Source organism: Lactuca virosa, chromosome 5 (genome assembly GCF_052849685.1).
Source record: "Lactuca virosa cultivar CGN04683 chromosome 5, Lactuca_virosa_CGN04683_v6, whole genome shotgun sequence".
Lineage (NCBI taxonomy): Eukaryota > Viridiplantae > Streptophyta > Magnoliopsida > Asterales > Asteraceae > Lactuca > Lactuca virosa.
Window position 1 is genome coordinate 123,600,827 of NC_136430.1, and position 13,416 is coordinate 123,614,242.

A 13,416-nucleotide genomic window follows, 5' to 3' on the forward strand; every position below is an offset into this window, starting at 1 on the left:
CCTTGAGTGATTTCAGTAGATGGATGATGGAGAAAAGAAGTGTTCAACTCAAGAACACTTGGGAGATGCTTGAAGATTTGAAGATCTAACACAAATATGACGATATTTGTGTAAGCAATCTACGATTTGGATGAAGGATAGTAGAATATCTAAGTGTAGGAGGTAGATACTTACCAAATATGGAGGAAAAACCCAAGACCAGCCTTTGAATCTCGAATTTTTAGAGAGAGAAAGTGTAAGAGAGGTGTTTGTTCTTCATGAGAAAGAGTGAATAAAGTGGGAGGAGAGATTAGAATTTCTCTAGCTTTTGTTCAAGATTATGGCTGAACAAGAGTGTAAAAAGGACAATGATTGACTAGGTATGGGTGAATAGTGACTAGGGGTTGTACTATGAAGGTATGGGGAGGTTGCTTGTGTCATTGTCCAAATGATAAGTCAACACTCCTCCTAAATATCTTACCAACTAGATTTTATTCTTAGGCAAGGATTTTCCCCAAAATATAATTAAAATATGAATATTTGGGGTTTATTATGTTAAAATACGAGTTTGGGTGAAAATCCCGCGTTAAAATCTCGAAAAACGGGCTTAAAATGAAGTTTGGGTCAAAAACCGGCAATCTGGACCGAACCTGCGAGGTTCGGCTCTAAGGGAGTGAGAACCGAGAGTGGAGAAGGAAGGAACCGAGAGTAGAAGGGAGGACCGAAGGTGCGAGGGTTCGGTCGTGGCTCGCATCTCGGAACCGAAGGTCATGTCCTCGGACCGAAGGTCAGGTCCTCAGACCGAAGGTGTGGTCCTCTCGGACCGAAAGTGAGAAGAGAACAACAGAAGGTCAGACTCGGTTCGGAATGATCAGGGGACCGAAATAGACAGAGCGCTCGGTCCATTTCGGTTGAGAGGGTTTCGGTTCTCAGGGGGTTCAGCTCTAAGAGGTTCGGCTCCTAAGAGGTTCGACTCCTAAGAGGAGTTTCGGTTCCTAAGAGGAGTTTCGGCTCCTAAGAGGGGTTTCGGCTCCTTAAGGCTGTTTTTCGCGTAGGCTTCCGTTTTCGAGCGGTTTTCGACTAAATTAAGGGCCGGGATGCGCCGAGTGATTATAAGGAGTTGAGAGAGATTTTGAGAGAGATTTGGGAGAGATTTGACATACTTGGAGAGATTTGACATACAGAGAGAGATTTGGGAGAGATTTCACATTCTTGGAGAGATTTCTCATACAGAGAGAGATTTGGGAGAGATTACACATTCTTGGAGAGATTTCTCATACAGAGAGATTTGGGAGAGATTTCACATTCTTGGAGAGATTTCTCATACAGAGAGAGATTTGGGAGAGATTTCACATACTTGGAGAGATTTGGGAGAGATTTCACATTATTGGAGAGATTTCTCATACAGAGAGAGATTTGGGAGAGATTTCACATATTTGGAGAGATTTCTCATACAGAGAGAGATTTGGGAGAGATTTCACACACTTGGAGCGATTTCTCCTACTTAGAGAGTTTTGGGAGAGTTAGAGTGAAAGAGATTGGGAGAGACTTTTTTTGTGACCTTTTTGAGTGTTTGGCTTCGCAACGCAAGGTTCTTACACTTTGTTAAGCCTTGTTATGAGTGTTATACGCTCTCGAGGGGTATGGAATAATGTCCTATCGAGTAGATTCATCACTTACCCTGATTAGGGTTTAGAATTTCCGAACACGTGAAAACTCTAAGTGATACTTTATATTAAGATTGCGAGTAGGTACAATAAGAGTCATGATGGAAACCCTAATATACAAGGGTTAGATGAGCTGACCTGTTTGACTTGTTGACTTTAGTTGACTTTGACTTGGCCGAAAATTGACGGTTGTCACATGTGGAAATCTCCCGCACTACAACAAATGCAACTACCATCATCATGGAGTCTGTCGAGTGCTGCATTGCACCCGATGCAACAGGAAGGGGCACACCTCCAGCAGTTGTAGGACCCTAGTCAAGTTTATCACTCCGACTACCAATGTTGGGACAAGTCCAACCTGTTACCTCTGTGGTAGTGTAGGACATTTCAAAAGAAATTGTCCTAAGGCTAAGGATGGCAAGGAAGCTCGCTTCGCAAAGACCCCGACCCAACACATCACTTCCACTACCGATGTTAGCTTAGTTCAAGTGTGCGGTACATGTGGAGAAATGGGACATTTCAAAAGAGGCTGCCCAACAGGGAAGAACAATGAGGAAACGGGAGGAGTCTGACCTTAGGGAATGAGGAAGCATCAAAGAACCCTGCTATGTTTTGGTATGTTTTTGCAAACCCCAATAATTGCTCATAATCGTGATTAACTCCCTCGTCCAAATTGAATCACGATGTTCTTATAAGATTTAAAGCCCTAACGAGTAAATTATGATAGCTTAGTGAATACGTTAGGTTCAGTTGTAGTTATACCTGGCTTGTGTACACCAAACAATCATAGAGAGATCTAGTAAGAACCATTTCATGAAAGTTCATAGCTTCAAAACATCAGAACCCTTGTGTTAGTAGTACCTGTTAACTTCGAGTCAAACACAGAAAACACCAGAGACATTCACCCAGGGGCATCAATGTTCTAACAAAGCGATCCTTCCAAAACAACTTAACGCGCGATCCTACGACGTCATCCTGTTTAGTCCGACTGAGTCTATGTTATACCAAACCCTGTTGTCTTAAATTGTTTGAGCGCAAAACTCTCGTCGCTCGTAACAGCAAACTAGATGAGAACTTCGAAAATTCATCTCTCTTCGAAAACCGAAGGTATCCATGCGAAGAGTATGAATCAGAACCAGCGGGTACAATAGTGAAGATCCGCTGAAACATTTGGCGAGAGCCCGAATACAAGAAGGAGAGACTCACATGTGTCTACCTTCGAGAAGTAATCCGTTTTCATGGTATACCTGTAATCATTACCTCCGACCGGGTTAGCTAGTTCACTTAGAGAACTTAGCAACATACATCCCGTCTTTCACGTGTCGAACCTAGATAAGTGCCTGTCCGATGAGACACTTGCGATTCCCCTCGACAATATCGATTTAAACGAGAGTCTACGCTTCGCGTAGGAATCATTTGAACTCATGGACCAGAAAGTTCAAGTGCACGAAACGAACGTCGTATCCGGATAGTGAAGGTTCACTGGGATACCAAACGAGAACTTGAATTCACTTCGGAGCACGAGAATACAAGGAAACAGAAGTACCCCCCCATCTCTTTTAGGTCCATGAGTCGTATCATTATTCTTGAATTTCGGGACGAAATTCCATCTAACGGGGGGATGATGTGACAACCTGAAATTTTTTGCCTTGTAATGCCAGTACAATCAACCTTAAGTCAGACTCACTCCTGCTATCATTCAGCACTGTTTAGAGTCTGTTTGAGTGTTTTAAGCCTAGTTCATTCAAGGAAGGAGTATTAAGATATAGATGTTGAAGTTCAAACCATCAAACAAAGCCATAAACTCCATCATGTGGAGTTTACGGCCGTAAACATGGAGTTTACGGCCGTAAACTCAACCATGGCCGTAAACCCCCCTATATATATGAGAGCACTTCATTCTTCTCATTCGTTTCCTTCCTTAGCTGAAATCTCCCCATTCTCTCTCAAGTATCATCGAGACTTCACTCCCGATCTTCATCAAAGGGCCTCCAAAGTGTGAGTACTCTTCCTCTAACTAAGTTGTATGCTAGAAACACTTGATCTACACTTTGAAATCATCCAATTCTCAAGAACAAAAGGAGTTTACGGCCAAGAGCATCTCCCATGGCCGTAAACCCCTATAAGGTGCCATTTGAGCCTTAAACTCTTCTTAAGGCTTGGATTTGAGGCTAGAACACTCCCTTGTGCTTTGTAAGACCTTGAATCATCACCAAACTCATCATCAAAGAGAGTTTACGGCCAGGAGTTTACACCTTGGCCGTAAACCCTTGTAGTTGTCATGATTTGGACCTTAAACACATCTAGACCTTTACTAACCATTGGAACACTTGAGCCTTTGAAAATCCTTGCCTTTAAGACCCAATAAGACACCATTTGGTGAGTTTACGGCCATAGGGTTTATGGTGTGGCCGTAAACACCTCAACACCCTCCATTAAGTTGGTCTTTCTCATCCTTGTGTAGAGCAATGGTCCCTCAAGATTCCCTAGCCTTCAAACACCCACTTATGCATGTTTGACCATGAGTTTACGACCGTAAACTCCCTTGGTCGTAAACACATGGCCGTAAACACCAAACCATGGCCTTAAACACCTTTTAGATGAATCACATGTGATTCCAACACTTGGTCAAAGTGTTTCCTAGTCCCGGAAGGTGTTTCCTTGCATTTGGTTGCTTCCAGACACTATATTTATGTCAATATATGTCATTATATGTCATTTGGGACTCTTTAAGTCTCGGGACTTCATTCGTGGAGCTTCTCATCCTTACGCGCATATTCGTTGAATCACCCACATTAGGTGAGTTTTTACCCCTATATTTTCCGTGTTTTAATGTTTTCAGGGGGGAATACAAGCCAAACTCAAAGTATTTTATTAAGTTTTAAACTTATTAATACAATCCAACGATTTCTACGTTTAATAACATATTCAGATATTTTATCCCTTTTTAATATGTTGAGTATAAGGGAAACTTTTATATTGGAAATCTAATTTCATAGCTTTCAGAAAGGTTTTTACAAAGCATTTTCATATCAATTCTATTAAACTATAATGGGTATAGTTTGGGATAACCCGCTAGGCAGTTTTCACCAAATCAGATTTCATGAATAAATATGTATAAACTATGACAGATTTAGTTTATGTTATATATTTTCTCAGGAGTATAAAGTACTATTATTCAAGGTTAATTATTGTTTTATACTGTTTCTCGCTAGTAAACTAGATTATACAGAATTGTGAGGCTCTACTTCAATACTGTACCCTTTAGTGTACAGAACTAAATCCTATCATAGTATAACCAGAGTCTCCTGGAGGGAGAGCGTGAGACTTGTGAATAGATCTATTCGGGACTGACAATCCCACACCTGAACTGCTAGCTACAGTTAGGCGGGCACGCCTGGGGTGAACAAATGTCATTTAACTTAACACCTGAAGAATGTTATAAAGGTCTCTAGGTCATATCAAGTATGGTTATACGACTCGCAAATAAGTATAAACTAACTTTGGTTTACGGACTCTAATCTTCATTTGTTTTATTTTGAGTAATAAAACTACTTTTATATATGCTAATAGTAATCAGGGATTTTCTAAACGGGCATCTCTACCTCTAGGACAGATAACCTGCTTTTGGGGAAAATATGGGATTTTCCCAGGATAACACTGGCATTTCTAAAACTGATGATTTATCTTCTACTAATAGATACTCTTACAACACTGCTTTTCATAAGAAAATATTGGATTTTCTTGAGGAACACTTTTCAAACAGGATCAAAGAAACATTTTCCATAAAAACTAAATGCTTATGAACTCACTAGCTTTATGCTGATACTCTTTCAAAACTGCTTGTATTCTCAGGGAATTAGTAGACAGGTACTTCCAGGCTTTTGGAGAAGTCGGCGCGTTAGGGTCACGTCTTTTGATTTTACTTTTGTTATAAATAAAACGTTGTATTAAAACAATGTAAACCTTTTTCATATATGTATTCAATGTTTGGTTGTGTTTACTATGCTTGCTATGATACAACTGTTGTGATACTACGCATGACGTCAACCGCCCCCGAACATTTCCGTCGTTCCGGTTTGGGGGTGTGACAATCATCATTAAGTTTTTTTAAACTTAATTGATGAAAGGGATAACTGCGAGGTCACTTAGGGGGAAATTGTTGTTACATGAAAGTGACGCTCGACAGATATGAAGAATAAATGGAAGCAAAGACCTATCTTGAAGTAACAAAGAGTTCAAAGAGAGATATGTTAGCTAAGAGTTGAGTTTCTAAGGGCTTGAATGCAGAGTGGATACCAGAATTAAGGGAGATGCGAATAGTTATTTGTCTTTTGTGAGTACCGCAATGTCAGTAAAGTAATGATCACCTTTCTGACGTTGTGTGCTGAGTTGGTATTGCCAGTCCAAGCATGGGAGGCATGGACGTCATAATCTGTATTGCTTTTGAGATATTATATTTAGAGACTTGTACTATTTCTTTCTATATATAGACAATCCTGTAATCATTGTAAGTGTGTGTCTGATTTCCATCTTTATTGTAATAGTTTCAAGTGGAATACAGATCTCCTTATCTCTTTATATCTTTTGTTCATACTTAGTTGTTAATCACTTAATGAGTTGTGTTTGATTGCAAAGTCACATACTAAGCCCGTTCATACTTAGTTACGATGGCGTATTAAGATTTCAGTGTAATCGAATTTTGATGAAAGCCCGTTGATGGTTTATGTCACCAGGTTCTTTTCAAGTATAGTAGCTGATGTGTAATTTTATATACTAAAAATATAAGGTTTTAAATTTATAAATCCTAATTTATCAAAACTGAACCAATACACACACAGGTAGTGAACCTAATCGTGTAATTGTATAGTTGTGGTAAATAAGGGTTTCCAACTCTAGGGAAATAGGTATGACTAGAATTAGATTAAATTAACTAAAGTAGAAAAATTAAAAATCGGGGGGGGGGGGGGGGTGGTGTTAAACTATCACTCCAAAAAATAAAGACAATAATCTTGAAGCACTTTCACTTAGATTCGAATCCCCTTTTTCCACTGGTGATTTGTTGATAGTGCAATGAATAAAATAAAGAGAGTACAGATTGATAGGACGACTAGTAATTATGATCCAATTACTAATTCAAGTGATTAATAAGCAACTAATTCAATGCTCATGAAACTAACAACATAATAACCATTTAATTAATCAAATTACTAATGAATAACCTAATGTCTAATCTTAATGATCATAGAATTAAACGTAACATATTTTGTTAAACTTATGCTCTCTTAAATGCTAAAATCACTAATTAATATTGCCTAACCCTAAGATTTGTGCAATTACTAATTCTAATAGTTTATGGTAAAAAACTATTAAGATTCAAGTTACTATAATCATATTGATAGTCTAGATTACATGCAACTTAGTTGTAAGCAATAAAAATCTAAACTTTAACTATTAAGAAAGAATGATTAATACCAAAGTAATAAATAATCAACTTTATAAACTCAAATCAACAAATTACATCATAGTATTTTGGTTCATCTACATCTAAGAAGAAAATAAGGTTTTTAGTTTCTCATCATTACAAAAAAACTAGAAACACACATATAGATAATGCTAAACATTGCAAATCTAATAATGCTAAACATTGCAAACAAACAATAGGACACCTTCTTCGTATTCCTCTTCCTTTAGAACGATAAAAATGTTATTTTTCGTAGTAAATGAGGTTTCTTTTTTGCATATCGAATTGGGATGTAAAAATCTCGTATTTATAGATTTTTAAACGTAGCATCATGAAGCCTTCATCTTCACGTCGCTAAGCGTGATCTGTCTCGATGGTTCTCGAATTCTAATAGCTTTTCGCGACGCTATATCCAATCCTTCGCGACGCTACACCCGATTTTTAAGATAACTTCGAATTTCTTCCTTATAAACTCTATTCTTTGTCCCAATTATTTCCCTCTATCTTCGGCACCGAAGTTAATCTATATTTATCAAATATTAAACTTTATTAAGCCTCTTTATCCTTAAAATACAATATTCTAGAAAAAATAATAGGATAAATGCCTAAATAATATGACTAATTTAAGCAATATAGTTGATGTTGTCTAAGATCCACAAAGGTTTGATGAAGTATGTGAGTATAGAGAAATCACCAATAGTGATGTTGCAAAGCTCCTTGTCTAGTTGGATAGCTTTGCCATCCTTATTATTGCGAAGCAATGTCTCTAGATTTTGCCAAGCTTGTAGAGCACTTGCATGCTTCTTGAGAATCATCTAAAGCAAAAGGCTAAGAGATGGTTTCAATGAGGGAAGCTTCTTGAGAAATCACCAATAATGATGTTGCGAAGCTCCTTGTCCAGTTGGATCGCTTTACCATCCTTGTTATCACGAAGCAACGTCTCTAGATTTTGCCAAACTTGTAATCCCATTGGGTTTTTTCGGTTTTGCTGGGGCAACCATGAGGGGGAAGAAGAGTTAGAGAGTGACCGGAAGAAGAAAATAGAATGGCCGGCGGCTAGGGTAGAAGCTTGACCGGTGGCTAGGTTAAGCTGAGTGGAGAGAGAGAGAGAGAAAGGATTTAGAAGAGATGATTAAGAAAAGATATTTTCTAAAGATGCTTTGATAGAATGATAGTATGTTGAAAAGATATCTTCATATTATAGAGTTACAACATCAAACTTAGACTATACATAACGCCATGAGCCATACATAAATACATAACACAGTATTATTGACTAACACCGACTAATAAATAAAGTGACATATTGATATAAGTAAATATTAATTACTATTGCTTTAGCCTTTAAATAATAACAAATTCTCTCGTTTCTTTTTGTTCGAATATGTAGATTAGATAAACAAAAAACATGTCTAATTGTCAAATTTCATGACGATAAATAAACTTTATAATAAAAAAAATTCAAAACTCGCGCGCATCATTCCATTGATGATACAAATATAGAAAAAAAGATCTCAATGATTTGAACATTCGTCAACCTCATTAAACTAGATCTACTTTAATCCTCAACCTTCAATTTTCCGAATAAGTAGCCATGGTAATAATACAAAGAGAATGTAAATCCATGAGTATCACCTTTTATTTCGTATAACCGTACATTCAAGTTCAACGGGACACAAAAAATGGCCATTTTACCGAGTCAACCACTACGCATAAACATAACCAGAAACACGATGCCTTGATCTCGCTCGAGGGGTACGTATATATCCACCATTTTCTTAAAATTTATTCGGTTCTACTAACACAGGTCCCAACTGTACGTTTTCCCGCTCAGAATACATTAAGCGAGGCAGTAAATATAGATACATACTTATAATAAATACATTCGAATTACGTGTGTCTCTTTGAGATCATTAAAAAGCGAGAGATATGACCACTGAAACTGCCGTCGCTCCTGTCATCACAAGCCCCGAACATCCCAAGAAAAACCGAATTCAAGTCTCCAACACCAAAAAACCTCTTTTCTTCTATGTCAATCTTGCTAAGGTATGTTGTTTTTTCCTTAAAAATCAGCAATGGATTTAGTATTATAAACCAAATTGAATATGTTGTCTGATGTTGTTTTGTAATCGTGATTTTGGTAAACGACTACAAAACAAGAAAAAATCTTGGTTTATATAACCAAGGGGAAGACACCCTTTTATCAAAATTACCCATGAAACACGGTAGCTTAGGACCAACCATAGAAACACATGAAAGCATGAAAATTGGAGATTTTTCAATAGAGGTTAACAATAACAAAATATATACCGATCCGTTTTATTATCAATTGCTTTTGAGATGAAAACCATATAGTTTTTAACGATTTATTATAGTTATCTGGATTAATGGTGTTGTATTCATATTCTTTTTCTTTTTATGTATTATGTTGTAGAGGTACATTCAACAACATGATGAAGTTGAGCTATCTGCTTTGGGAATGGGTAAAACCTCTCTCTTTTATATATACGGGCTTCTTTCTTTTCCATAAAAGTCATAAACATATTTATTAGAATGTGTTACGTGTGATTGAAAAAATAATATTTACTTTATTAAATACAGATATGTTCTAGTTACTCTATATTATGTATTAGATTTTGATTCATTCTTGGTATTTGTTATATTTAGCAATTACTACAGTTGTTACAGTAGCTGAGATACTCAAGAACAATGGACTTGCTGTCGAAAAAAGTAAGAGTACTGCGACACATTTACTTTTGTACTTCACATGACAATGCATGATCATGTTAAAAAAAATATGTTTTCAACAGAGGTCGTGACATCCACCATTGGCATGAAGGATGAAACGAGGGGCCGACTTATTCAAAAGGCCAGGGTTAGTTTTACAAAGCATGTTAAAACAATGATGATCATTAACGACAAAAACAAAACATGGGTCTTTAGTGACGGATATTTGTCAAGATAATTTCAGTAGAATTATGTTGAGGCATCCGTCACAAAAGATCTAAATCGGTGATAAACTATGAAAACTGATAAATACTAACATTTTTCTCTCTGTGTGTCTCTTTTTCTCTTTTTCAATGAGATTTAGATCGAGATTGTGTTGGGGAAGACCGAGAAGTATGCGTCAATGGCATCTCCAACCAGTGCCACTCAAGCACGTGAGAAGGAAACAGTTGCTAACAACAAGGAAGAAAAGAAACAGCAGGATCAATCGGCGATGCTTTCCTCATAGAGATGTGGTGATTACATTCTATTTTGTGTTTCCTACCTTCAATGCACCCGAATTTCAAAGATTCGAGGTCGTAATTTTTCGAATCAAAACTTTGTGTTAATATGTTTGATTTGTGTTTTGAGTCCACATCAAACCATTAGTCTTGCTCAAAATTTGAGCAGTACAAGAAGTGGTATACTATATATGCCTGTGTAAACAAAAGACAGACTATGGTTGCAAATTGGTTTTGTTTCATTCATATCACTGGATGTCCAGACATACAAACATATAATATTTGTTCCATACAACATTTTAATTAAACAAAGATCATATTTCCAGACAACAATCTATCCAGACAACACTTGATGGAAAATAAGAAGAAACATCCCTTGAGTGTTATAACATTTTGTACTAAACATTGATTAGCAGTGAAAACGAACACAAGAACCACAAAAGTTTGATACCTGAAACAACCAATGAAATAGGTGGATGCATTGTCAAAACATATGGAAGTTACCAAAATAAAGGAAAACATTGGAATTCTGGGATGAAACATACAGTAAAACGGGAAACTAATTTAACAACATTATTTAGGAAACATGTTCAAATTTTGTATGTGCCAATGTGCTACATGGATTTCAGTGAGCATATCATCTTGGGTAAGAACATCATGTGCAAAGGCAATGTGGTACAGAAAAAGACCAAAAGAGGTTTGACAAAAACAGAAGAAGAATTGAATAATCACACTTGATTAAACGAAGAATTACGCTTTTGATCTTGTGGAAAAACAAGTAGGAAAGAATGACTCAAAGACGAAAAGATGTGAACAAATTCTTTAATCAAAGTAATGATTCATGTTCTGATACTAATTGAGTGGAGGCTGAAAAGGATACCCTAGGTCATGAGATAAGATCCTTAAACATGGAGAGAACCTTAAAATTTGTGGGCTTGGGCTGCAACCACCCTTACGACGTGACGATCCTCTTGTCAGGTCGTGACATGCCCTCCATAATATGCGTTTCATTTTTAACTTACCACGCCGTGACCTCCTTGTGGCCACGCCGTGACACCCGGTCTTACCCAAAAACCATGCATTTGACTCCTTGATGACCTAAACCAATCTGTTTTGGAAACTGGGTGTTACAATTCTCCTCCACTTAATTTAGATTTCGTCTTCAATATCAATTCTCACTTCAACTCTCAAAGTAACCCCTTGTGGGTCCTGCAAACCCGACTCCTTCGACACGAGCTGAAATCACGTCAATGCCAGCACCTACAACCATTGACATCCAAGGTTCCAAAGCCAGGCTCATAAGCCAATTCGAGCAGAGACTCTAGTGGTCTGAATCACATCTATTGCGACATCTCTTGAACAATTGACTGCCTCCCAAAACCTATGCCGAATTTAGCGAGAAACAAGTGGCTCGACGAAAAACACAACTCCACACAACATCCTCAATCCAAAAGAGAAGAATCCACTTATTAGTCCTTGACCTACAGACGCTAAAGTTATATACAACCTTTAGATAAATCGAGCCACCACATTTATCACCCATGTTGACCAATAATCGCAAACCTGACCTTGTGCCACCCATTGAAAAGCCAAAGAAGGAAACCACCACCCATGTCATAGTAGAAAACCTCGCATACTGACGCACCAACTAAAATCCTAGAAACTTCCAGCAGATGAGACTAACCAACATCAACTATGCTGACCAAAATCCACGGATTTGATCGGTCCGAGATCTTCCCGGGCAGACGCCGCCCTAGGGAAAAATAGAACATGAAACCCACGTCAGATTGCCTTCATTGATATTCCAGCATATAAAAGCACTAATGACATGAAAACCAAATGATCACATACTAGACTACACCATGCTCCTATTCGACTCTAACAACCCTGCTCTGCTATCCACTGACAATACTCGAGCTCACCCCGATCTACCATCCACTAATAACAATCGGGCCCGGCCCACCCATGATCCACTAACCAATAACAACACTTGGGCTTACCTATGATCCACTAACTAATCAGAACACTCAGTCTTAACTCCTATTCACTAACCTATAACTGCACTCGGGTTTACCCTTGATCCACTAACCAATCACAACACTCGGGCTTACCCCCGATCCACTAACCAATAACAACAATTGGGCTTACCCCCGTTCTACTAACTAGTAATAGCACTCAGGCTTACCCCCGTTCTGCTAACCAATAACATCACTTGCAGCCCAATAATGCACACCGAACCATCAAGACTTAACTAACCCTACCATGGCTTTGGTTCATGTCTTAAACTTCCAATCCCCAATCAAAGAAGAACATATAAGGAATCCCTCCACATAACCCTCAACCTGGGATCATAACACCCTAGAGTCTAAAATGCAAGGACGCCCTACCGATTACTAATACCACAAAAAATAAGACGATTTTAAAGGAAATTCAACAGCTGGCGATGACCCCGATGCGAATATCAGAAGATTAAGCAGTTGCATGATTTCTTGAACTAGAGAAATATGGCTGAGAGCCGAGCCTTGGCATAAAGTCTTCCTGCTACAAGGTCTCCACTCCCCCACGTGGAATATTCTACAATCTGACAACTCTAAAACCCTTCAAAATCCTAGGTCAACTTGAACTTTACCACTTGATCCCAACTTGATCGATATCCAGGTACACAAGAGGATCTGAACCCTTAACAACATTCCAGAGCTCCAACACGCATGCATAAATTCCAAGAACAATAATCAATCCAATCATAAATAAGAGATCAAAATAAAACTAGAGCTAATTAAAACAATTCCATTTAACCAGTCATCCAAGATTACAACTAATCTTCGAAACATAAACAAAAAGATAAAGATGATACCAACACTACAGTAGCCCACTAAATCAAAGAACTGATAACTCAAACTTCGGTCCCAGAAACTCTCGCTACCCCACAACGACTGTCGGGTAACTACCAAACTAGGGGTGTAGAGTTCTACACCTCTCCGAAAATGAGAAAGGGACAACGAGCTCTAATATGTCCCTCCTAGCCACAACGAAAACAAACCCACGTACTCTGCCTGCAATCTCTACGAAAATGCCCCTC

At 38.1% G+C, this 13,416-nt stretch overlaps 1 protein-coding gene across 1 annotated transcript; it reads left to right on the forward strand.

The window, feature by feature from the left end:
* The first annotated feature begins 8,800 nt into the window (after window positions 1-8,800).
* On the forward strand, window positions 8,801-10,585 carry LOC145116912 (uncharacterized protein At2g34160-like). Its single transcript, XM_079053212.1, has 5 exons — window positions 8,801-9,156; window positions 9,545-9,593; window positions 9,778-9,840; window positions 9,921-9,985; window positions 10,202-10,585. Exons 1-5 carry the CDS (start codon window positions 9,040-9,042, stop codon window positions 10,343-10,345), a joined length of 438 nt encoding a protein of 145 aa, XP_078909338.1. The 5' UTR covers window positions 8,801-9,039; the 3' UTR covers window positions 10,346-10,585.
* The last annotated feature ends 2,831 nt before the right edge of the window (window positions 10,586-13,416 follow it).